The 25,619-nt window shown below is 62.2% G+C and overlaps 1 protein-coding gene across 1 annotated transcript in view; it reads left to right on the top strand.

Annotated features, from left to right (window-relative positions):
• The window catches only part of HSF1 (heat shock transcription factor 1), a 54,518-nt gene that overhangs the window by 1,590 nt on the left and 27,309 nt on the right, over nucleotides 1–25,619 (top strand). Inside the window, exons 2-4 of the mRNA XM_080582293.1 lie at nucleotides 11,041–11,149; nucleotides 16,528–16,664; nucleotides 18,460–18,584. Coding sequence (XP_080438419.1) covers nucleotides 11,041–11,149; nucleotides 16,528–16,664; nucleotides 18,460–18,584 — 371 coding nt within the window. The remainder of the gene's footprint in view (nucleotides 1–11,040; nucleotides 11,150–16,527; nucleotides 16,665–18,459; nucleotides 18,585–25,619) is intronic.

The raw sequence follows: 25,619 nt of genomic DNA, 5'->3' as shown, positions 1-25,619 counted from the left end.
GGCTTTGGGGCTCAGCAGTGTGGGTCCTGAAGCCCTTTCCATAAGGAAGGGCACAAGTTGTGTGTCCGTGAGGAGAAATCTGTGAAGAAAAGAGAAAAGTAAGCCTCAGAGGAGGTAAGACAACACAGCGTGTATGTGTACAGCCTTCTGACTCGGCTTCTTTAAGCTGGGGTCTTCAGATTTTGTCTGCGGTTTGTCAGCGCGCTGTGCTCCGGCCCCTCTCGCTGTGGATCTCCTCTCGCCCCGCAGGCAGTGCCGGCGGCTCCGCTCCCTCCCCGGGGGCCGGCACCGACCCGGAGCAGCTCGCCCTTGCCCTCGCCCTCGGCTCCTGCCCTGCCCCGGCCGCCGCCCCCGCCCCGAGTTCCTTTGCTTCAGAGGCAGCCGCGCTCCCTGCCTGCGCCCTGCTCGCGGAGGCGGCTCCCGAGGGGTTTGGGATCAAAACGCCTTCCTGGTGGGAACCCGCCGGTGTTCCTCACGGAAAGACGGGGCGGCCGCAGCTCGGTTAGCGGCAGCGAGGTTAAAAGGGAAGCGATCTGCAAACCTGGCCTGGTGGGCAGCCCCTGGGTTAGCGCTGGCTGCTCCCGCCAGCCCCAGCGCTTGTCCCGTTCGTCCAGAGGGAGCGCAGAGCCAGCGGTGCCGCGGAAGGAAGCTGCGCCCGCTTTGGTGGCAGTGCCCCGGCTGCCGCTTTGGCACGTTGGTGCGGCTTCTCGCCTGGCTGGATTGCCCGAGGCTCTCCCGTTCCCTCAGGCAGCTCCGAGCCCGTTTGGATCCCCGGAGAGCTGCGCCTGGGAGCAGAGCTGGCAGGAAACCGGTGTCGGTTCTGCTCCTGCGGAGCAGCGCCTGGCGGGCTCTGGCGAGTGTCAGTGCCGGCGGCGGGGCAGGGCCGCTCCTCGGTGTCTGCCACGCGCTGCGCTGCTGTGACCGCGCTGAAAGCAAACCGTGCTGCTGGGGGCTTCGGCCCCGCCGAGCTCAATCCCCTGGAGGAGGCCGGTGGGAGGGAGCCTCCCCTTGGCAGCGGTGGGCCCCCAGAGCAGCGGGGCCCCACACGGTGGCGCCCCTTGGATGGCGGGGCTGGGGGCGAGCGTCCCCCCCTGCCCTGCCCCGCTTGTCGTGGCTGCCCTGCGGCCCTCGGGTCCCTGGGGAAGGGCTCCAGGCCCTGCCCATGCAGGTGATGGGGGGCTGGGGCGCCTCTGCTGCGGGAGCTGGGGGTGCTCAGCCTGGGGGAGGGAAGGCCCCGGGGAGAGCTCACAGTGCCCTGTCAGGGCCTGAAGGGGCTGCGGGGCAGCTGGGGAGGGGCTGCTGGTCGGGGGGTGGTGGTAGGATGAGGGGGGATGGCTTTAAACTAGAGATGAGGGGGAAATTCTTTACTCAGAGGGTGCTGAGGCCGAGGCCCAGGCTCCCCGAGGAGCTGGGGGTGCCCCATCCCTGGCAGTGCCCAAGGCCGGGCTGGGTGGGGCTGGGGGCCCTGCCCAGGGCAGGGACTGGAACTAGCTGGTCTGTGAGGTCCCTTCCAACCTGAACCATTCCGTGATCCTATGAAAGGCGAATGGGGGAGGCATCGGGAGAGGAGGGGGCGCGACCTCCTGCCTGCTGGGGAAGGCTGTGGCCCTCCTGTTCCTCCTGCCCCACGCTGGCGCTGCGCGTGCTGCGCCCTGGGGGCACGAGGAAGGCCTGGGGAGGGCCAGGGGCTGCGCTGGGACCGGGAGGGGAGGTGGGCTCGGTGCTGCCAGCTCCGTGCTCTGCGCTTGGGCAGCGGGAGGGCAGGAGCCTCAGGGAAGTTCCTGACAGGGAGAGCGGGGAGGAAGCCGCGGGACACAGCGTCCTGCCCCAGCCCGAAGCCCGACTTCAGAATTTGCTGGGCTTGGGCGTGCGGAGGGCTCGCGCCCGCAGCCGGTAGGCCCCCGGCCCGGCTCTGACAGCGTGGGGGAGTCCTCGGGGCCAGGCACGGTGAGCCCAGCGTGGGGGAGCCCCGGGCTCGCCCCGGCTCAGACGCGGCGAGGTGACGCAGGCACGGAGAGCAGCCGGGGTTCAGCAGCCCCGCGGCACGAGGCCGGCAGCAAGGTGTGGGGGGGGCACTCTGCGGCCGTGCTCGGGCCGGTGGCTCTGCCGGTGCCGTCGGGCAGCGGAGGGGAGCGGAGCACGTCGGATAGCCGCTGGATATCCTCGGCAGCGGCTCCTTTTGCCAGAAGCGCGCGCGGGCTTCCTGCGCAGCCAGCCCCACCGCAGGGCTCCCTGCCCAGCGCGGTCGGTCCCTGGGGGCATTTCCCTGCCCGGCCCACGCCGCCTCCCCTCGTGCGGCTCCCCAGCGCTAGGCGTCTCCGGCACGGTGCTGGCCGCGTGCGAGGCCCTGGCGTACGGCTCTAGGAGCGCGCAGGGGCACTGCGGTACCGGTGTGCTCGTAAAGAGTTCGGATGCGGGGCCTGCGAACGTTCCCTGAAATCCAGGAGCCGGGAGGAGGGGGGTCTGTGGCCGCCGGGCAGTCAGCGGGGGAAGCGCCAGGTCTGGCTTGTGTTTTATCCCGTACACGCAAAGATCGCAGCAACTGTCAGGGATTTCCCAGGGGTAGGTGGTCCAGCCTGACCTACAGGGGGAGGGTTGCTTTGGCGGGGCGTTAGGCTTTAAAACCAAAAAAAAACCCAGCCATTTTTCAGAGCTCTTCAACGCCTGAATTATTTTCTTCCAAATTTGCGTTTGTAACGCAAATTCAGACCAACCCCCGTGAGCAGGGCGGGCAGAACAAAGCGCGGATTTGTAGGAGGTGGCGACGGCTGTGGCTGCGTTGGGTTTCCCCCTGACTTCAGGTTCAAGGACGGTCGCCCGCAGGGGCGTGCTGAACCTCGGGGGAACCGGGAGGTGCCCCGAGCCCCGGCAGGGGGGTGGGCAGGGGGCAGCCCCGCTCGCAGCCACCGCTCACAGCCCCGGGGCTGCTCCGCGCTTCCTGAGCCCGGCTCTGAGCAGGGAGCCCGGAGAAACGATTCGGCACCGGGTGCTCAGGGCCTCTGGCCTCGGAAACCTCAGCCCCTCGGGCTTCTGCGCCGCCTGCAGCCCGTCCCTTTGTGCGTACCGCAGGGATTTGTAGGGAATTTGTTCGTGGAGATGGTGCAGGGGCACTCAGAGCTCCGTGGGGTCCCGGAGGGGCTGAGGCCGGGGGCTCCTCTGGTGCCCAGCCCCGCGTCCAGGTGGGTTTGGGGGTCTCTGAGGAGGAGATGCCTGACCCTGCTGGACCCGCCCGTGGTCCTGGGAGTGCCTGGCTCAGCCCAGCCTTCTGTAGGTCCCCGTGCCCCTCGGGTCCACCTCCTGCCCAGCGCCTTTGCTGCGGAGGAAGCTCCCGAGCCCCCTATCAGAACAAGCTGGGAGCTCCCGGCTTGACCTGCGAAGCGGAGATAACGGCGTGCCCTGTGCTGGCTGCTGGGCTGCAGGCCCAGCCCAGGGGGATTTGGGGGGTACGGCTCGCGGCGCTGCGTGCTTTCGCTTCCAGCTGTGAGGGGCGGTGAGGAGCTGGCGTGAAGTCCCTCTGTGCGGGCAGCACTTCCTCCTTTGGCTCGGTTTTCCCCATTTGCGATGTATTTTTCACTGGCTGTGCTTTCTCTTGCCATTGAGACGTTCCTTAAATAAAAATCAGAGAATCACAGAATTGTAGGGGTTGGAAGGGACCTCCAGAGACCATCGGGTCCAACCCCCCTGCCAAAGCAGGTTCCTTAGAGCAGGCTGCCCAGGCAGGCGTCCAGACGGGCCTTGAATATCTCCAGAGAAGGAGAGTGCACAGCCTCCCTGGGCAGCTCCGTCACCCTCACCGTGAAGAAGTTCTTTCTCATGTTGGTGAGGAGCTTCCTGTGCTCCATTTTGTGGCCGTTGCCCCTTGTCCTGTCCCCACAGAGCACTGAGAAGAGGTTGGCCATGTCCCTCTGTCTCCCACAGCTCAGGTATTTACAGACATCGGTGAGATCCCCCCTCAGCCTTCTCTTCTCCAGGCTGAGCAGCCCCAGGTCTCGCAGCCTCTCCTCCCGGGGGAGGTGCTCCAGGCCCCGTACCGTGTTTGTGCCCCTCCACAATTTCTTAAGAATTCGGTCAGGGGACTCCTGCTGCCAAACCCTTTTACGCTTCCTTCTGCGCGTGTGCCTCGGCTCCATCGCCACGCGCGGGACACGGCGCGGTCCCCAGGGGCGGCAGCGTGGCGCTAGAGCCAGGCGCGGGGGCGGAGGTGCCCGAGCTCCTCGGGCTGGGGCTGTCACACGGCAAAGTAAAACCGCTGTCGGGAGGCACGGCGCTCCCCTCGCCCGGCGAAGCACTGGGAGAAGGGAAAGCCCCGAGGAGCCCACGGGTGCGAATCGGCCGTGACTAACGGTTGTTGGCGAAAGTAAGGAGAGCCGGCTGCCTGGCAGGCCTCGTGGCGTCAAAACAGTAGTTGGACGGTGGGGTGGGAGTAAAGGTGTGGGCGCGGCTGTGCCCCAAACCCTTGCACAGCCTGGGGCTGAACCTGGCTCCTCCGGGCTCCCCGGTGGCTGCTGGAGCGAGGCCTGGTGCTGAGCGAGGCCTGGTGCTGAGCGGCAGCTGTGGCCTTGCTCCCGGCAGCGCCGTGCTCCAGGGGAGGGATGTGGCTCGGGACGGGCTGCGGGGGGAGGTCGCAGCCCCGGCCCCGGCCCTGCAGGTGTCTGGGACGTGCGGACGCGGCCCCGAGGGACGCGGTCAGGGCTGGGCGGTTGGCTTGGGCTCGGGGACCTCGGGGGCCCTGTGCCACGCGGGTGGCTCGGCGATGCCCTCGGCTGTTCGGCGCCTCCCTCTGGTGCTGCCCACCCTGAGCTGCTGGGGGCGCCTCGCCCGCAGAGCGCCCGCCCGCGGCTGTGTGCCCGCGAGGTTTTGCGGCACCTGCAGGCTCGGCCTTTGTCCCGGGCGCTGGAGCTCGGCTTCTCCAGGCCCCACCGCGCTCGCACGTGGCACGGCGTCCCGGTGACAGCAGAGGCCGGCTGCTGGGAAGTCGGGCTCGTTGGGGCCGTCGCGGGGCGCCGTGCCTCGGGCACTGGCTCACTCGGCCCCTGGGCTGGGGCAGGGTTCTCCGCGTCGCGCCGGGGCCGCGGGGGAGAACTTGCGCTGGGCAGAACTCGCGCGGAACGGCCCCGCGTGTGCCTTCCCCCCAGTGAGGAGGGGGTTCCTTACCTAGAGCCACACGACTCGCCTCCAGACGTGGCGTGAGGAGCCCGTGAGCTTCCTGCAGCGGTGAGCGCGTGGCCGCGGAGCTGCGGCTTTGTGGCGTGCCCTGGGGATCGCCGAAACGCTGTGGTTGAGCGGTGCGTCCCCGGCGGCAGCCAAGCCGGTTCGAGGGCCTGCCCTGCCCGTCCTGCCGCCGCTGCTGCTGGGGACTGAGCCGTCAGCAGCCTGGCCCCGCGTGGGCCAGTGCTCGGGGCGCAAAGGGAGAGGGGGCCGAGGGCTCAGGGCCTGCGCGAGGCGCTGAGGGCGAGGAGAAGGGGAGGGGGGGCTGTGGGTACAGCGTGCTGCCGCAGAGGTTCCAGCGGCGCGCTGAGCGCCCCCGCCAGCCGTCGCAAGCGCCCTGGGGCCGGGCTGCTCCTAGGGCCGCTGCCGGCAGCAGCTGGGTGCGCTGAGCCCCGCGCCTCCAGCCAGCCGTGGGAGGGCTGCCGCGGCCCCGCGGCCTCGCCTCTCGCTGCTGGCACCGAGGACAGCGCCCTGCGCGCCGCGTGCCGTGCGGGCGCCTTGGGCAGGGGCTGCTGCAGGGGCTGCCTCGCGGTGCGGCCTCGCTCGCTGCCCGGGCGGCCCGGCCGAGCTGCGCCTGGACACGGCGCGGGCCCCGGGGGGTTCTCCCGGGAGCGTCAGCGTGCGGCGTGTGGCGGGTCCGGCCCGTGCTCTCCTTGGCAGGCGGGCCTCCCCCCTCCAGCCGTGTAGGCAGGGCGTCTCCCGAATGGCAGACGCTGAATTTTTGTGTGCTGCGAGGCGTGCCCTTCAGTGCTCACGCCGCCTGGAGAACGAGGGCAGGGCGTTTTGCTCACAGTCGGCGCGCCGGCGTTCCTGCTCGGGGCAGCGCGTGCCGGGTGCCGCTCCCAGCCACGGCTGACGGGCCGGCAGCCTGGGGCAGGAGCAGTCGGGGCGAGGAGGGCCTGGCGCTGCCAGCTCTGCTCAGCGCGGCCGCTCTGGGCTCAGGCCAGGCTCCTCGGGGTCCGCCCAGAGCTTCCCGCGCTGCTGACCCCGTCCTCGTGGCACGCCGCGTGTGGGCGTTGCTCGGGGGGCGCTGCCTGGAGCCCGGCTGGCGCCTCCTCCTCCGCTGCTGCCCGCGGCGGGGCTTGGTGCAGCTGGGGCTGCTGTGGGGCGCCCCCGGCTCTGTGCCAGGGCCCCCAGCAGCAGGAGTGACGCTCCTGTGGTGGTGACACCGGGTGGCTGGGGGTTGAACCAGGCCAGGTCGCTCGCAGGGGCTCTGTGCTTGGAAGGGGAGCGGCACGCTGCGGGGGGGGATTGAGGGTGCCCAGCAGCCCCAGCACTGCGCGTTCCATGGGTGGAGCAGGGAGCAGCCCACGCCGTCGCTCCCTCTGCCCCTCCTGGGGAAGCTGCGCCACGGGCCTTTGGCCTCGCGGTTCCTCTCCTTGTGGTGGACGCTGCGGCTGCCTGTGGCCGCGGTCGTGTAGTTCTTGGTGCTGCCGCGCTCGCGAGGGCATTGGCTCAGCCTTCGTGGGGTCCTCCGGCTGGAGGTGGCCCCCTCCTTCCTGCCTCCGCACGCACCGGAGCCCCCGGCAGCACCGGGACGTCCGAGCTGCTGGGCCAGAGCCCCGTGGTGGCGGGCCGTGGGGAGCCGCTCGTTGCCCGTCCTGCTGCAGCCTCGGGGAGCGCCGTGGTGGAGCCTGCGGGCTGCTGCCCGCTTGGTTTGCTTGGTGCCAGCTGTAGCCTTAGAGCTCTGTGTGGCTGCACCGATGGGATTACTCTGGGACTCAGGCAGCGGGGAGGCCCTGCCAGTCGCGGGTCCCAGCGTCGGGTTTAACAAACCCACTCCCGCCGTCGGCGTGCCCTTTGTTTCAGTCTCTGCCGCGGCCGACCAGCTTTCCTTCCAGGAGGACGTCAGTGGTGCCGCGCTGCAGGGCTCAGGCACGTCGCTCAGCTTTTTGTGCGAAGGTGTGGGCTTGCCGCTGTCCCTGCCAGCCAGGCGGCCTCACTGCGCCGTGGCGTTCGCGCTGCCGGCGTCGCCCTCCCCATTTCAGGATGGGTCTGGTCTGGTCTGTTTACTCGGGGAATAGCATCACACTGCTTCTTGTGTGTTGCTCTGAAGTCAGCGTCTTCCTGGATTTTCCGGCTTATTTCACAGCCTTACAGACTTACAAAGTGAGAGCCCCAATACGTGTAAATCTGAAAATCTCGTTTCTGAAGCGTAACTTCCTTCTGCCTCGGTAGAGCAGCGAGCGGCCCGGCTGCTGCGGCGCGCTGAGCCGTGGGCAGCGCGTGGGGACCGGAGCCGGCCGCGGCTGCTGCGTGCTTTCTGAGCTGCCTGCAAAACGGCGTGTGTTCAACGCAACGTAAAGTGGAGGGGAGTGCAGAAATAATACGTGTTTAACATTGCCTGTTGAAAATCCCGGCCGGTTCGCCAGCAGCTGCTCCTGGCAGGTGCAGAAGCCGTGGCCCGCGGCGTGCCCAGCCTGCCACCCGCGCTGTGGGGGTCGGCAGGGGCTTGGTGGGCTGGGGTCTGCCTGCAGGTACCTGCCTGGGCCCCCGAACCGTAGCACTGTGTCGGGCTGGGGGTGTTCAGGGCCGCTCCAGGAGCCCTGTCCCGCGGCGCTGCGCTCGGATCCGTAGCTCTCCTGGTCGCACCCCGCGACGGGACCCGGGCTCCGTCCCCAGTCCAGGTGTGCAGCTCTCGGCCCCTCGGCCTCAGCTCTCGGTGTCACCAGGGGCTGGGGCACGGGAACCTGAAGCGGCTTCCTGCGTTGTAGCACGCCCTCTGCTTCTGCAGGCCCAGGGAAAAGACGTTTGAGTGTCGGGGCTCTCCTGCCGTCTCAGAAGGCTGTGGGGGCCCTGCTCGGTGTCCTGCGCCAGGGCAGTGACGGCAGGGACAGAAGCCGGTAGCATGCGGTGGCTTTAGCACCGTCTGGACCGGGAGGGAGGCTCTTGTACGCCATGCTCGGAGAGCTCCCCGGTCAGGTCAGCTGGCCTCTCCCCAGCACCGCCTTCGGGCAGTCCCTCGGGACGAGCTGTGCCTGCAGGCCCGCGGCGTTCCTCCTCGCGGGCAGCGCCGTCCCGTCGAGGGCATCGAGCAGGTGGGTTCTGGCCCCAGGGGGCTCTTCCAGGCCGGGGGGCTGCTGCTTCGTGTCCCGTGGCAGGGGGGGAGGAGTGGGCTTTGGAACGGGAGCCCCTCGCCCCCTTCCCGCGGCACGCGCGGCCGCCCCGGGGATGCCCAGCCTCGCTGGTAGAGGGCTTTTGGTGGCGGGAGAGGTGTCAGCGGCCGCTCTGACCTCGGCGTTTGGGGTGCCTCGGAAACGATCCCGAAGGGGAGCGTAGCCAAAGCCGTACCTGGATGGGCGTGAGAAATGGCGCGGAATTAACAGAAACTGATGGTGCTGCTTCACCTCTCCTCTGCACACGCAGTCCTTTCTGGAGGAAAGAATTGGGGCAGATCTCGTGCTTCTGCAAAGCGTTTGGTACTCTGCCCTGTGGAAAATCGTGCATGCAAGTGGAGGATGTGGGGGATTCACAAAGAACTGGGGGGCTGGCGGGAGCAGGGACGGGCGCCGGGCCCTGGGGTCCCTCCAGCGCTGCACCAAGGTCGGGTCTTGGGGCGCTCGTGAGTGCTGGGTGGAAGCGGCTTTGGTGCAGGAGGTGCACTGGGGAAAAAGAATCTCAGGACGCTGTTGGGCGCCGTTAACACGCGGGGATTCGGGACGCCGCTCGGAGGAAGGCAGGCAGCCTTGGGAGGGGGAATAATAGAAACGAGGCAGAAGTCGGTAACGGCCGCGCGGGGCTGATGTGCTCCTCGCTGTGCGGCTCATCCTGCCGCTTACGGACGATTTGATCAGGGCCTGCTCCCTGTAAGCCTCCGCGCGCCTGCCTGAGGCCTCCCCCTTCCCTCTTTCAGGGGGTGCAGGCAAGCTGCTGCCAACAGTGAGCGGAGGAGCTCGGGGGGCCGAAGGGCACCTGGCGTGGGCGCAGGGAGGTGTTTGGCTGCCCGCAGGCAGCCTGGAGGCGTGAGTGGTCGTGGTGCTTACAGGCACGGAGCCCTGGGCGCCTGGGGCTGGAGGGGGCCCTCAGGATCAGGTAGCTCCAGCCCCCTGCGTGGGGGGATTGCAGAGGGAAGTGCCTGCTCAGAACAGCGGTTCAGTGGTGCGGTGTTAAAAATACGTTTTTGGGCTCTGCCTCCAACAGCATGATGAAGGAAATTCCCTGGGGGGTGTTCCTCCTGCCGGGCCTGAGGGCTGGGGGCCCCTCGGTCCCTCTGCCTGTGACGGAGCCGTCCTGGGGCCGGGTGGCTCTCCGTGGGGCCGGGTGGCTCTCCGTGGGGCCGGCGGCGTCCCGGCCCTCCTTGGGGAATCGGGAAGTCTGCTGGGCCTCCTGCGGAGCACCCGGTGAGTCTTCGGAAGGAGTAATGAAGCTCGTCCGTGGGTCACGGAGCCCAGACTGTGAACTTGTAATAAACTCTGGCTGCGTTCTGTCGTTGGCAGGCAGAACCCTGTAAAGTCTGGGGTTTCACCGTCTTAATTCTGTAGGATTTGTGCCGCGTCGAACTCACCCAGAAACTTGAAAAGTAAGACGAGCCTGTCTGAAAATCAGATCCCCGGGGCGGCCGCTCTGACTCGCCTCGCGCCAGCGTCCTGCTGGCCGCCTCCTTCCCCCGCAGCCGTGCGCTGGCACTCGGCGCCCGTCCGCAGCCCGTGCACGCTGCCGCGCGTGGGGGGCGCCTGGCTCGGCCGCAGCGCTGCTGGGGACGGGGCCTCGGGGTTCTGGTGACGCTCTTGGAAGGCCTCGCTGCAGGGAGGCCGGGTGCCTCGCGGCAAGGCCGCGGCGGCTCTCCCCCAGCACTGCTGCCAGCGCTGCGTGCCGCTGGTACGTGGAACAGTATTAGCAGGAGGAGTGCTTCGTCATGGGAGCAAATCCGGGTCGGGAGGTGCGTTTGGAGCTCGGCGTCGTGGTACCAGGATGAAAACCCCTTCCTGTGCTGTTCTGCGGATGCTCGCGCTGACGGTGTAACCCCTGCTTAGAGGGCCGGGAGGTAACGGAAGCCACGCGTGATAGAATGGCACCACGGACGTGGAAGCTGAACGGCTGAAACATGACCGTGGCTGCTTGTCGGGATGGCTGCGATAGCCGACGTGACGGCGCGCTCGCGGCGCGCTGTTCGCCTCTCCCCGACTTCCGCTATTTACTATTTAAAATATTCACGGGCCGCAGTGACCAAACCCCGGGGCGCTGCTCCTGCTCCCGCCGCCCCGGCGCTGCGTCCCGCAGGTCCTCGCCCACCTGGGCGGCCCCGGGCTGGGCAGCAGGCGCGCCGAGACTGGCAGGATGCGGAATCGGTTTAATTTGCTCGCAGATGTTGACATTTCGAGTCAGGCTCGCCTGGCTGTCCGTATTTGCTCAGGAGAGCGCTGGCTGGTGCGGTAGGTACGAAAACAAGCTAATTGGGACGAGTCGCGGAATTAACAGATTTGCAGCCGTGCAAACTGGGGCTTGATCTTTGTAGCGTGCTTAACCTCCTGCCTCGTGCCTTCAGGCTCCGGGGAGCTGAGCTCCGCTGCCTCCCCCGGGTTAGCGGCCCGGTGACGGTGCGGGGCTGCCAGCCCTGTGCCAGCCCTGTGCCAGCCCGCGGTGCCCGGCTGGCGAAGGTGCTGCCCCGCTCAGCTCGGGGCCGCGTTGGCGTGCACTCGGGTGGCAATAACTTGGCAATAACTCGGGTGCGCTCCTGCCTGCGGCTGCGGGGCCGCAGGGGACGGGGCCCTGACCCCTCCGCCTGCGGAAACCGGGGCCGGCACCGGAGGAAGGAGGGGGCAGGCGGGCGGGCTCGTTGCCTCCCGGGGTGACGGCGGCTGATAACGTGTCGTTTTGTTTTGTTTTGGACAGAGTGGAAACAGCTTCCATGTGTTTGACCAAGGACAGTTTGCCAAGGAGGTACTCCCCAAGTACTTCAAGCACAACAACATGGCCAGCTTTGTCCGGCAGCTCAATATGTGTAAGTATCTCCCCAGCAGCGCGGGGGCGAAGCGTGACGTTTGTCCTGAGGAGGCTCCTCGCCGCTGCCCAGGTCCGATGTCGGGGATGCTTTGTTTGACGTGGGAGCGTTTGCTGCCCTCGCGGTTATTTGGGGGACCCAGGGGAAGGTTTAAGGTTGGCCTCTGCTGACAGGAATAACTGCTAATGCCGAAAACCTGTGCCAGAGGTGAAGAACCTCGAGCTGTCAGCTTTTTATCTTGCTCTTCCCTGGGTGTTAGCCCAGGAGCTGTGAACGCTCCCTCTGCGCTCGCCCGCCGTTAGCGCTGGAGGTGGCGCTCCTTGCCACCCTCTGATGAGGCAGGAGCTCCTCTGGAAGGCTTCCAGCTGGACGGAGCCGCCGTGTGTGACAGCTTGTTAATTTTCTAACCGCTTTCTTCAGGGGATGTTGCTGCCAGAGTCATGTAAAGCGGGCGCTGACTGAACTTGCCCGTCTAAGCAGCAGTTGTTTTTCCCCCTCAGAGCCACGGCAGAGCGGGGCTGGAAGGCTCTCGCCGTCATTAAGCCCGACCCTCTGCCTCGAGGCAGGATCAGCTACCTCCGTCTTGTTCCGGTGCCTTAGCGAGCGTTTCTGTGAGCCTCCAATCACCAGGATGCTCCGAGTTCCTCAGGGAAATGCTTTCAGCGTAAGGATGGCGTGGCGCTGGAGCTGGTTGCTGAACGCCTTCCTTGCTGCCGTTCAAACCCTCCGCTTCTTTCCTTTCTGCCGGGGGTATTGTGGGGCGATTTATTCCTCTGTGTCTTCGAAGCAGTGATGGAATCATACGGCTAGAGAAGGCCGGTAAGATCACCAGGGCCAGCCGGCCCCTAACACCACGAGTCCACCACCAAACCCCGTCCCCACACGTCTCTGAGATACCTCCAGGTCGGGACCCCAGCACCCCCCCAGGGCCTGGCCACCCCATGGAGGAATTCCTCCTGGGTCTGACCCAGCCCTCCCTGGCACAACTCGATGCCTCTCCTCAGTCCTCTCTTTTTTCTGTTTTTCCCTTTTTTTTTTTCCTGTTTAAGAAGCAGCAGCCTGGCTTTGATTCTCAGGGGCTGCTTTCCGGCATTCAACAATTTGCGTTTCTTTCCAAACTGCCATTTTTTGCGTCTTTGTTGAGGCTTCTGCGTGGGTCCCATGATGGCGTTGGCCTTTTTCTCAGGAGCGTGGCTCTGACTTTTATGTTCGGTTCACGATCCACTGCCGTGCTCGGATCCTCTTCTGTGCAGCTGCTGCCTCCCCGCGGGTTTGCCCTCCTGTGTCTGCTTCGTTGTGTTCCTGCCCGAGAGTCGCACCTCGGGTTGGTCACTCGTGGTGCCCGTCATGCCCCTGGACCTGGGCTCTGCAGCCCTGCCTGGCAGGCAGCGCGGCTCTTCCCCGCGGTGTTTCCTCAGCCGGTTCAGTAAACGTGTTCTGTTCACTCCTTCGTGCCATTGAGGAAATTCCGAGTAGGACCAGGCCTGTTACACGCTCTCGCACTGTGCTACAACATGTTTCTCCAGCTGCTCACTAAGCGAGGCTTTCTGCTGGCTTTACACCCCCGTTACGTTGGTTTCATCTCGGTGGTTTCCTCCCTAGGAGGATGTCACCACCTGAAGTATCCTCCCTGTGAGGATGCCATGCTCCACCTGAAACAGCTCCAGCTTTCTGTTGATAGAGCCCCTGGCACGGGAGCCCCATAAATTGCCTTAATGGCCCTCCCTGGCCTTTTTGTGACTTTTTTTCTTTTAACTTATGCACCTGTGTGTGTGAGCAGTGGCGCTGGCTTGCATCAGCTCTCTGGAAGGGTCAAGCATCGCTGGGGAACTGGGGAACGCTCCCTCTCCCGTCGCAGCTAAGGAGAGGTCTGCCCAAAACACCAAACCCTGCCAGGGGCAGGAGGAGGCGCTCGGGCAGCTCCGTGTCACCCACACGGGGCGTTGCTGCAGCCCTGGGCGCAGAGGGAGGAGGGCGCTGGTTCCCACGAAGCTGCCTACAGTACTTGCACCTCCCGGATCGCTTCCAAAGGGGACCAGCCTGAGCACCATCACCCTGTGAAGCGGGTGAAGGCTGCTGTGGCTGGGGGGTGGTAGCACAGGGCACGCTGCCTGGGCTGCTCCCGCACCGCACACGTGGTGCTGTAGGGCCGGGGGAATATGGGAATAGCGTTCATCCGTGTGTCAGCTCCTCCTCTCGTCGTGGGATGGGGGAGCTGGGGCGGGGTTAGCTGATCAGGCAAGCAGGTCTGACTGACGAGGCGTTCTTCTAAACGGGGCGACGAGTAATAAATCTCCAAGACAGGAGCAAAACTCCGTTCTAACAGCACCTTTCCTAAAAGGTTCAGTATTTCTGGAAGAAACCAAGGTATGGCCAGAAATGGAACGGAGATCTTTTTGAAGACCTCAGGGGTCTGGTTCTCCAGCAGCCTTCCTGCCCTCGAGCAGCCGTTTGCATCTCTCCGGTGTCCTCCGGCACAGCACGGGGCAGTGTTGAGGCTGGGAGGCCGGGTTCCACGCCCTGCACCAGCGAGCGAGGGAATGGCCGTCCATCCTCAGGTGGCTATAGCTGCGTTTTTCTGTGTCGAGTCTGGGTGCTGACATCGCTCCTGGCCTTCCCGCTCTCCATTACAGCGCATTTGATTTGCTTGCGTTATAAAAGGGATTTCCTGGCTGCTGATGGGTGGCAGGTGGAGGATTTCAGTTTATTTATGGTTGGCAGAGATGGCATACGTATGTCCCAACCTCAGTGAATCCGGAGCTTGTCCCTACGCTGCTCGTCCTTTTGCCTGGAGAGCAGGGCTTGCTGAGGAGCACGGAGCAAGGGAAGTGCCCGGAACAGAGCCTGACTTTCTGTACGTAGTTCATCGGGGTTTGCTTGTTCTGCTCCCCGTCCAGGTGTGCGGTTATCACTGCAGCAACCCACGCTGCGGCGTGCCGAGCCTAGCTCTGCCCTCCTGCTGCCTGCTCGCAGCGGAACTCGCAGCTGGATTTCCTGCGGGGGTGAGCTCCAGCACGGGGAGCGCCTCTGCACTGGCGCTCGGGCTGCGAGTCCGCTTACGCTGCTCTACACAGAAGCTGAGCCGGGGCCAAGAAATTCTCCAGAACGGGTGTTTCACGGCACACACGGGGGGCCAGGGCCTTTCGTGGCACCCCCACGGCCGCCCGCACGCAGGCCGCGGGACCGACGGGCACGCTGCTGGCAGCCCCTTCCTCCCCGCAGTGCACGGGGGGCGCCCTTCGTGCGCCTCACCCGGAGGTCGTGCCGGGATTAACGCTCCAGGTGCGGGCCCCGGAGAGCGCCCCGGTGTCAGTGGAAACGAGGACGTTTTCATTACCTTTCAGCGCCGGCTCTTGGAGTAGCTGCGGGGCACGTTCTGTGCTCCGTGACCACGGCCTTTCCTTTTCGGGATCGCTCGAGTGACTGAAAGCTGGCTCACAGCACCACAATAACGAGGGATCTCAGTAAATCGCTTACTTTCTGCTGCAAGTGCAGGAAGCTTTTTTTTCAACCACAGCTGTGTCCTGACAAACATAAATAACGCGTGCAATTTATCCTAGCGCTTCACAGCAGAGCCGAGATCAAAAAATACTTGGAAGCGCTACGCTCTGTTCCTGGGGGGCTTCAAGGTGCTTGAGCACCGCTGGAGGTGCCGGCACGTAGCTTCTGCCGCCGCGGCGCTCCTCGCAGCGGGCCCAGCGAGCCGTGCTGAGTGGGGGGGGGTTCAGCGGGCTCGGTCTGTCCAGCACGGTTTAGGACAAGGAGACCGATGTGGATTTATATTTCATCAGGTGGAGTGGGCGAGGTAATAACCAAGCAGGCTGCTAGCCTCAGTGTCTGCATGGGGACTGCTCAGCCTGCGGGGGACGGAGGCGGTCAGCTCTGCCGTGGGGCTGTTGTACGGCCCCCGAGGGAAGGTGCTCAGAGAAGAGCAACGAAGCTGGTGAGGGGACTGGAAAACGAGGTGGGGAGCGGCTGAGGGGCCCGGGGCTGAGCGGAGACCTCATCGCTCCCCACAGCCGCCTGAAAGGAGGCTGCAGCGAGGAGGTGCCGGTCTCTTCTCGCAGGTGACCAGCGACAGGACACGAGGCAGCGGCCTCGAGTTGTGCCGGGGGAGGGTTGGGTCGGACCCAGGAGGAATTCCTTCGCAGGGCGGCCGAGCCCTGGGACGGGCTGCCCGGGGGGTGCCGGGGTCCCAGCCCGGAGGTATCTCAGAGACGTGCGGACGTGGTGCTTGGGGATGGGGTTTGGTGGCGGACTCGTGGTGTTAGGGGCCGGCTGGCCTTGGTGATCTTTTGGGTCTTTTCCAGCTACCCTGGAAGTTGGGGCTTTGTGAGCGCTGGGATCAGCACGTTCACCCGAAGCCTGTTCACCGCTGTAGAGTGATCAACAGTGTGTAACCAACACTGAGGTTCTGTCTCTTTCCATGAAGTATAAATCACATTTCCGAGTGCTGTTTTGAATAAACTGATAGCAACGCGAGTGAGACTAGGATCAATTCCAGTTCTGAGGGTTAGTTTTCTTACTTCAGTTCAGTCAAATGCAGTAGTGCTCATCCCCCATGGCACACCGGGAACGCTTGCCCAGGTTTGTCTCCAAGGCGTCAATAGTTTCATTACCATGAGAGCTGCTGGGCAGCGGTCCTTTACCTGCACCGTGCATGTCGCCGAGCACGTGGCTAACTGCTTTCAGAAACCACTTTGTTCCCCAAATAAATAAAATTAACACCTCTGGGGTTTCATGGAGCTATGTTATGCTAAATGTTGGAGTACGCCTTTGGTGGTGCTCTTGGAAAGAAGTTCTGTGGAAATGCATCTTTCCTTACCTCCGTCTGCGCTGAGGCGGCCAGGGAAGATGCCGTTTGCTCGTGTAACCACGGTTTCCTGGGAATGAGGGACTTGAACCAGGAAATAGGAAGGTTAATCGGAGACTCTTGCTTTAATTCTTACAATTTCAGCCTTTCTTCTTGCTGCCCTGTGCTGTCAGCCAAATAAGCAAAGGTTGGCTTTGTGAGAGCAGCAAAAGGTGTTTTTCAGGAGGGTTCTGGGACGTAGAAGCGGATCCTGCTCTGCTCCGTGGTTCAGGGCAGCGGCTGCATGGCTCTGCCCTCCTGGAGAGGACAGGGCAGGGAGGGACGCGGGGGCTGCGGAGGGCTCGTGCCACTTGTCGAGGAGGATCGGCACAGCCTCCGTCCCGGTGTCCGTCAGGTTAAGGAGTTCCTCGTTCCATGAAGTGTTTGTAGGGGGAGATGTTAGAAAGGAATGCCACGGTGACAGAGCGCTTAGGCAACCAAGGATAACTCATGCTTGTTTCTGCTCTCTGAAGTTCATATTTAGCCCGTTGAGCTTTTCTCCAATCATCTACCGTTTAATTTTCAGATGGCTTTCGAAAGGTTGTGCATATTGAGCAGGGAGGATTGGTGAAGCCAGAGAAAGACGATACCGAATTCCAGCACCCGTACTTCATCCGAGGCCAGGAGCATCTCCTGGAAAACATCAAGAGGAAAGTAACCAGCGTAAGTTTCTGCCACAGATCTTTCGGGAAAGGTTTTGACAAAGTGTTTGAAAACAAAGTGTTGGTTTGAACAGCATCGGTGTGCTCTGAGGGTCATGGTCCTTGGCACCGCTGGCGGTTAGTTTCTGCCAGCAGCTCTGCTTGCTGTCTCTGCCCTCTCGCTCAGGTACAAGTGCAACGCCGTCCTGCTGATCAGCTGCCTCCAGATCCTCGCTGCCGTTCCCTTTGGTTCGTGGGTCCCTTTCTCACTGATTTCAGCGTTAGGTTTGTTACGGCGCTGCTTAGGCTTCCCTCTGCCGCTCACCACCAGCAGAAAGCAGGCAGCGTTCTGGCCTTACCAACCAGGTTGTCTCTGCAGTCAGTACAAACATCGCCTTATTGTTCTGGACCAGTAGCATCCGCTTGGGTTCGGCTGGGCAGAGGAGAGTTTGCGGTGTCCCCTGGGGGGATGGAAGAACAATTGCACCTTTCAGAGAGAGGGAGACCGATTGCTGGTTGAGCTGCAACCCTTAAATGCTGCAGGGGATGTAAAATGTGTCCGTGCAGCATAACGCCCAGACACACGGAGATGCGTTAGATGTGCTAGTGGGGGGAGGAAAAGGAAGGATAAGGTGCCTGAGCTACCGTAAACGTGCTAACCTCTAGTGTCTCCCGAGCCCAGAGCTGTGCCCTCTCCCTTTAAGCTCACAGACGTGCTTTACAGCTGCCCCCATTTCTTGAGGTGGCGACAGGTGGTACTGGGGGTTCCAGAAGTGCTTGGGGACGCTCCAGGCTAACGTACTGGTCCTGAGTGCGGGCTGGGAAACGTGTTTTAGTCATTCTTACCCAAGTATTAATCAAAGCAACGTGTGGAGAGCAGCTCGCTTTCTGCCTCTCCCAGGGAGCTCTCAAATAACCGAAAGTGCCATTTGCACCGAGGCGTTCAGTTCCTCTAGACATTTGCACAGTGGGCAAACGCGCTGGGGGGATGTAAAAAGATTGTGGAGATATACGACCTGCTGGCGAGCCGAGCGGAGAGAAGCCGCTGTTGGGTAGGTGAGACGTGTTAACCCCAATAACGGCTGGCAGATTCATCGACCTCTCACGCGGCACAGCTCTCGTGAAACGCGCCTGGGTGTCACGTCTCGGGAGTATTTTATCAAAAAGAAAATCGTCTGCTCGGAATCCTCTCCTCAGCTGCTTTAACACCTGGAGTGGAAATGACGAGGATGTCGAGCGGCCGGCTGCTGGAGGAGGCTGGCCGCTCTGCCTGCAGGCCCCTGCTGCAGCCAGCTCCGCTGCCTTCTGCTCCTGCTTTGCTTTCACAAGCCAGCTAATGACTTTCTTAATTGCTGAGAGCAGTATTCAGTTCACTGCACACAGCAGAGACTTCTGGAAGTGTGCGAGAAGAATGTCCACTGCCTGTCTGCAGCGCAGACGCACCCCTGTCTTTTAAGGTTTTGGATTGTCATAGATAAATCTTGGTCCGTCAGCTCTCTGAAGGTTTGTTCTGAGCAAACAGCTCCTTCACAGGCCTTCGGTTTTACCTGAGCACTGCTTGTCTGATCCAAAAGGATGCTGTTTTTAGGCTGCAACAGAATTTGATTTTGAAAATAACAATTTACGCGCGGAAAGCTCGCGCTGTAGATGACCAGTGTTCGTTCCTCAACACAATGTACACCGGTATGAATACGGCGATAGGCCTGGAGAGGGGAGGTGGTTAACGGGTGGGGAGATGGGATCAGTCCCAACCTTGATGCTTAAACAACTGTTTTGTAGGAAGGAAACCTGACTGACGTCTTCCTTTCTGTCTCCAGGTATCCAGTATAAAGAACGAGGACATAAAGGTTCGGCAGGACAATGTAACCAAGCTGCTGACCGACATCCAGGTGATGAAGGGGAAGCAGGAGAGCATGGACTCCAAGCTGATAGCCATGAAGCAGTATGTATGTGGGGAGGGGATGGCAGGAAATGCAGGAGAACTTGCTCGGTGGTTTCCGTCCTGAATGCATTATTTTTGAGCCCTCATCTGATGGAAGGCTCGCTGCCGCTGCTCGCGCTCTGTTCCTAGCCTCCAGTCTCGCGTGCAACCTGGGCTTTAAAAGGCTTTCCGCTTAGAAAGCAGCAAGAAGGGGGGTGGAGGGGAAGGACCTTTTGGACACCATCAAAACCCATTAAACATTGCAGCCATCAGACTTGCGATCCCAAACGCAGTGTAAAGAAACGATCCCTGGAGTCCTGCTGTGCTTTGGGGTGTCAGCTGGAACGGCCGTGGAGACCCCCGCAACTGCCTTCCCTGCCGGAGGGCTTACAGCCTGAAACCTCAGGCGGTGCTCGATGTTGGATTGTTCCCTCGTGTTTTGGTTTTCTGCCTCACCTTCTGCTGCACCGTGGTACCGTAGTCACTTGGGGCGATGTCTGGTGGCCTGTTCTAACACCGCGTTCCTCCTCCAGGCTCCCGACCTGCACCCCGTTCAATCGGGGCTGGATGCGGCTCGCCCAGCGCGTGCTGTCGGGCTGGGGGGCAGAGCAGGTGGTCCCGGGGCGCTGCTGTGACTGTTCCCGTGGGGGTGGTGCAGGAGGGTGGTTATGTCACTGGGGTTTGTCGCCTCGTCAGAATCTCCCAGGTGCACAGCGGGAGCGGGGTCCGGGCGTGATCCGCCAGGCGGGAGGCTCGCACTGAGACGTCGGGTTTAGGCGCTCGATGAAGCTAATGAGCGTGGGGGTGTGGGTGTCCGACTCCCTTGTGCGCCCTTACAAATCTTGGTTTAAAGCTGTTTTTTTTTTTTCCTCGTTTGCCTGTCTACAAAGTGGAGTGAATCGTTCATCAGCGAGTTTAATTTGTGCACAGCTGCTTCATCCCTGCCGTTGTTTCTGAGGAATCCTGTTCCGGGTGAAGCAGGAGGGCACGGCGGGGATTTCAGAGGGACAGTTTCACTGCGAAAAACACGGATTGTGGTTTTTGGAACGCTCTGTGTTCCAAAGCCTCCCTTTTGCTGGATTTCATTACTGTATCTTGTGCTTGCAGATCACTTCTCTAGCACCTCTGGTGTTCATGGGAGGGGAGAGAACCTGCTTCGTCTCCAGGGTCATTCTAGATGATTCCCTTCATCTTCTGTTTGCCCCAGGTACGAGCACCCAGCCGTACCTCTAGGCTGGGCTTCTCTTCAGGCTCTCTGCAAGGGGAGACAGAAAAGTAGCTTGTCCTCCGAACGTGTTCACGCATAGCAGCAGGTAAAACATTTGTTGTTTCAGTTTCGTGGGTCTGTGGACAGCAGAGGTGGCTGCTTCCATTTCCCCTTCCAGGTGAAAGGGAAAATGTCTCTCAAGCAAAGAGATTCAGACTTCCCTAGCATGGCTTTGAGCGAAAATCTCACATGCAGCCGACCCTGGATAACCAAAACTCTGCCTTAACAGAGCAAACTCGCCAAGCTCGTAGCCAGCTGCACTCCTTTCCTAAAAATAAAAAATAAATCCCCGTTAGCCATCCAGCAATTGTACAAGTTCTATCAGGTGGTTTGTCAGCAATGAAACCACCGTTACATCCACAGCAGGATGAACTTGGGTGTCCCTGGGCTGGAAACCCTTCTCTAATTCCCGCATCCTTTGGCAGCTCCGGCCCCAGAAACTATCAGGACAAGCACGTGTGGGAGGCTTCTGCTTTTGTACGTTCGTTCTCTGTTCGTCGTGGGGAACAAGCAGCGGCGGGAGCCATCGGTAGGCCCAGCAGCCCCGGCCCCTGGTGCTCATCTCGATTTCAGTGCCCCGCGTGGTCCTGTGGCATGCTTGGAGATGGTGCCTGTACCCCTGTGTTAGGATGAGAGCGCTCCTCATGCGCTGTAGGTCTCTAGGCTGCGTTCCAGCTGCTCCGCTGGCTCTCGTCAGAGCAAACATTAGCATTATTAATTATAAATGGCCTGTAAACCGCTAGGTGGAGTGCACACAGCAGTACTTGGAGCTCTGCTGCTAGCGGAGAGCTGGCAGCCCCTCTCTGAGCGGCTTCCCCGCTGCTGGCAGGAAGGTAGTCGCCCACCAATTGCTAGAGAATACTTTGCATTTTTTTGAAAGCTTATCGGGTAACTAGGCTCCTGCAAGACGATCAGAAGGAAATGCTCGGTGTGAACGTGTGAGCTGTCGGCTGCCTGTGAGCTCTTGGTCCCTGGGGGCCGATACCCGGCGCGCTGCGGTGCCCGAGCCGGCGCGGGGCTGCTCCTCGCCGCGCCTCGCCGTGGGGTCTGGCCGGGCTGGGTGAGCAGCACCACGGGAAGGACCCGGCAGGGCTGGGTTCTGCCTGGCGGCGCAGGAGCAGGCGGACAGAGCGCCGTGCCCGAGCCCTAGCGCGCCGCGGGGCTCCCTGCGCAGCCTCCAGGCTGGGGCATCCCGCGAGCGGTCCATGGCTTCTGGTGGCACCAGGAGCTTTCCTTGGCTCGCTGCTCTCCGTTCTTCCTGGCTGCTTCTCCATCCTTCACAGCCACCAGCAGCTGTGGTTTTCCAGCCTTTTGCAGGCTCTCCGTTTCAGTAAGCACGGCTTTTGGGCTTGCATCTCCTTATCCTTGCTTTTTCCAGTCTCCATTATTAGTTCCCCATCCCTGTACTTGGGTTCCCGTTCCCCGTCTGGAAGGCAGGCCGTACAGATCGTCTTTCACGTCTTCATTTTCTCAGGAGCTTGTGATTAAAAATTCTCTTCCTGCTTCCCGAGCAATGATCTGACCTCCTCACTTAGGGCTGGCCCTTTCAGTTCTGGGTCTGCAGCGTGCTGCAAAGCATTGGCTGGCTCTCGTCAGCTCATCGCTGCCACTTATTTTCTTGACAAGGCTTTTGGTGAGTGTTCCTGAGGGCCGGCTGGTTCGCATCGTCTTGCATCTCCGCAGTACGGTTACTTCAGGGGCTCCATCACCGCACAACGTCAGCGGTCAGCCTCCTCTAGCATCTGCATGGCTACCATGGGCCACACGGTGCGTGAAGGCCTTCAGCGGGTGCCCGTGGTGCTGCTGCTGCTTGGTGAAGCTCACCGCTGGCCACAGCCCTGCAGGACTCGGGCCTCGGCTGAGCCACGAAGCGAGCAGAGCGCTTTTTCGCAAGGTGTGTGGGAACAGCGGCTGGGAACCTCTTGTGGAGGCCCGGCAGACGTTGGTGGCTCAGCACGGCGCCGTCTGTGTCTGCGAGAGGTGGAAGGAGCCTTGGTCGTGCTGCAGCCTTCAGGCAGAGCTGCTGCTTCAGCGGCTGCTGGTGCAGATCCGTGACTTCTCGCCGGCTCCTGCGCAGCCCCCGGAGGCAGGGCCTCGGCCCCCTGCCCACCGTGTCCGGCTCAGAGTTGAGGAGGACGCCACGGCCAGAGGAGGCTGGTGCGTGGCTGGTCTTTGAGGGGGATGTCTAACAAAGGTGAGCTCCTGAAGGTCTGTGCTCAGGGATGTGCAAGTGGCTCCAACCTCCCTGTCCTCGCCTACATCTGCCAGAGCTGGGCCCGGCCATGGCCGGAGGCGTGCCTGCTTCTCATGTCGGCGGTGCGAGAGCGTCGAGTCGTCGAGCAGCCTCCAGGGACAGAAACGCGAACGACTGAGGCGTTCGGGAGCTGGCTGAGTAACGAGTGACCGGCGGAGCTCAGCCTTCGACGCCAGAGCAGGACGGCGGGTGCTGCTCTCCCACCTCCGCAGGCGATTCCAGCCCGGGAGCCGCAGCTTGAGCAGTCGTGGTGCTGCGACCGAGGGGAAGGCTAGCCCTCGGCTAGAAACAAGGGCTGTCTCTCAAGCGAAGAGGAGTATTTGAATGACCCGTGGAAGAACGTGAATGATTGCTTCACCACTGGAAAGGTGGATTTAAGATTCTCCGTTTCCCTGCAGCTCTGGGACGTGAAGCAGGGATGCGCGCACGCAAGTCCCGTGGCTTGTGCTGTGCAGACAGACGATCGGTGTTCTGCTTTGGGGCTTGAAAATCTGACGCCACAAAGTGTGCTCTGGGGCGATCTGAGTGTCTGCTGCTCCTCCCCGTGCCCCTCACAGGTAGGCTCGTCCCTGTCTTGCAGATTCCCAGCAGCCCAGCTCCAGGACCCCCCCGCAGGGGTACCTCAGAAGGACACGCGCTGCCTGTGACCTGTTCTCCGTGCCGAGCCTGGCTCTGGCGACGTGCTGTGCCGCGCGGCAGGCCTGCGCTCCGGCAGCAGCCCGGGAGCGACCTCGGTGCAGTTGTATGGCCTCGGCGCTGGGCATGGTTTGAGTGGGGTCCGCTGCAGCGAACACCAGGTGTCATTTGTATCAGGCTGCTTTGTCGGCATAAAAAAAAGTTTACGATCGCAGCTTGTCTTCTGCCCAAGTAAAATCTTTGCAGCGTATTGGAAACGCATGTGGGTTGGGGCTAGCACAGGGAAAGCTGTTCTGGGGGCTTTGCTGGTTTCAGTTGGATATCGTCTTTGGCACATCCGATGCAGTACTCACGGAGAGCGTCGTTTTATTGCCCGGCTGTGAACAGACCTTCTCAGATCTTCCCACGTTGACCGGCTCAGCTCACAAAGTCTGTCCGGGAGGCTAAGCACGTCTCCACTGTCAAAGAGTAATAATCTGGGTGAGTCTCCGGCGCTGGCAGCAAGCGATGGAAAGTAGATAAGCCGAGCTTGGGAAGTGAGACTGTTTGGTTTTGCGTGTCAGCAGGGCCGGGTAGTGCTCCCAGGCGGCTGAGGGTTCGCCAGCCAGGACATCGCTTCCCTGGGGTCTCACCTGGTTCTGTGCTCTCGGCCGGAAACGGGTTTGGGGGCAGTGGTTTGGTGGGCTTCTGCTTCAGGGTTCTTTCCCAAAGGATGCAAGTTCTGTCTTCTTCCAGGTCTTTTGTGGGCCTCTGGAGATTTAAAACAAACAACAAAGCTGTAGAAAATGTAAAAATAAAAAGGCAAGCAAGCTACAGGCGACACAAATGTCTAAGGTGGCTGTGGGCTTTGGGGAAGGTTTGGGGTTTTTTCATGACCTCGTGCCCGTCTGGCTCGTGGAGTTCAGGGTTGATCGTGTCGTGGCTTTTTCGTCCTAGTCACCGCACGGAGAAAGATGTGTGGAAAGAGCAGGTCTCAGCCCGAGGAGCAGACAGCCTGCGGCTCCCTCACCCCTTGCTGAAGCACGGAGTCGCCTTCGTTCTGGCACGGGAGCTGCCGCTGCGCTTCCATGCGCGGTGCTCGGTCCTCTGTGCTTCCGTGCGCTGCGTGTGGCGAGCGTCGTGTCTGGGGCCAGGGCTGCGGGTGCGTCACGGCGCGCGGTCGCGCTCCTCTGCTGTCCTCCCCGGCCCTTTCAGAGGGTTAGCCATTTTTCAGAGCGTTAACTGTCTGAAAGTGACTTTCCCTGCTGATGCCTTTTTCCTGCGTGTTACGAAGTGAAATTTATTGGAGCATGTGAAGACAACCCCTTCAGGCGTTTCTGTGTGGATGGAGTAAGCCGCGGTGAGCCATCAGGCAGCTTGTTCTAAAACATCCTTTTCATTTCTTCTGAAACATCCTCTGCATTTTCCTGTTCCCTAAATCCTGGCGTCTCATGCAAGCAGGAGGGATTCCTCCGACGTGCCGCCGCGCAGCCTGGCGTTGCTGCCGCGTGACATCGCAAGGACGCCTCGGGGACTGCGGGGGCTGAAAGCCCACACGGGGCTTTTCCAGAAGCGAGGCCCAGATGTGACCGGCGAACCCGTGAGCCTGCGCGGAGCAGGACCTTGTGGGGCTGTGCTCCGCCGTGCAGCTCTTCTGCTCCCCCCGGCCAGTGTGAGGACCGCCTGGTATCAGGGCTGGTGACTTAACATCGTCCCCGAGTTACTCGTGCTGCCGCTTGGAAGTGCCTCGGGAAGCGTTGGTTTCCCTCTCGGCAGCACCTTCGGCAGTTCCTTGCCAGTGGCACGGCTTGGCCGGAGCAGTTGTTAGCGGGTTGACTTCAGTGAATGACCCCGCTGTTGAGCGGTGCTGCGCAGCTGTCACGCTTCATTTACCGACAGCTTCTTCTCACGTGAGGATTTCTGTGCGGAGAGCGTTACTCTCGGTGTCTTTCCTGTTTCCCAGTGCTTTTACTTCTCAGCATTTTCGAGTTTGGAAAGCCACGGGAGGCCAGCTCGGGAGAAATGACCGGAGGCCCGGCTCCAGCGGCGTGGGGGAAGGCGTCCGCTCGAGCTCTGTCCTTCGTCGGGGAGGCAGTTCTCGTCCCGAGGTGTCCGCAGGCGAGCAGTGGTTATTAATTACGCTCAAATTTGAGCAGGTTACTGACCTGGAATTTCTGCAGTTGCTTTTGGCTTCCGTTCTGCTTTCTTAGCTTCTGAAGCTGTGACTCGTGTCAGCCAAATGTTTCCTTCTGGGCTTTTAAACGTAGAGCTGTGTAGGTTTCTAACTGACGACTGCAGTTAGGGCTGGCTCTCGCGGTGCCACGCGCGCTGCCCGGCGCTAAGCGGCGTGCGCCAGCGTGATGCCCTCCGCCCCAGCCCGCTCAGGTCCTGCCGCAGCTCCCCGTCTCCCGCAACCCGCCTGCGGCTCTGCTGGGGAGTTTCAGCGTGGCGGCACCCAGGCTCCAGCACCTTAACCAGCCTGGAAAGACACTCGGGCATCTTTTATAGGTGCGTGGCTGCTGTAGGGCTGAGCGGTGCGGAGCGGCTTCTGGTGCCGCCGGGGTGTTACCCCGCAGCGCCGCAGCGATCGCCAGCGTCGACGCAGAGCGAAGCGAGACTGGTGGCGCGCCGCACGGGGAGGGTGGCGAGGCCGAGGCAGCAGCCCGAGCGGGGACAACGTCACCATCTGCCAAAATGCTCGTTCCCAGACTCTGCTTTGCGGGGAGGAAGGAGCAGAGCCCTGCAGGGCGCGGCGCCCACCCCGCGGGAGCTCCCGGCCGCTGCCCTCGCGGGCAGGACAGCGAGGCGGGCAGCGCGCCGCTTCCTGCTGGTTCCTCGGCTCTGCTCGAGTCCCGGGGGAGCTGGAGCGTATCCGTAAGTTTAATCTTAAACAGATTGTTGAGAGCAGCGAGCGAGCCGT

This window comes from Anser brachyrhynchus (genome assembly GCF_964034855.1).
Source record: "Anser brachyrhynchus genome assembly, chromosome: 2".
NCBI classification, from domain to species: Eukaryota; Metazoa; Chordata; class Aves; order Anseriformes; family Anatidae; genus Anser; species Anser brachyrhynchus.
This window is presented reverse-complemented; position numbering and strand designations above follow the sequence as displayed.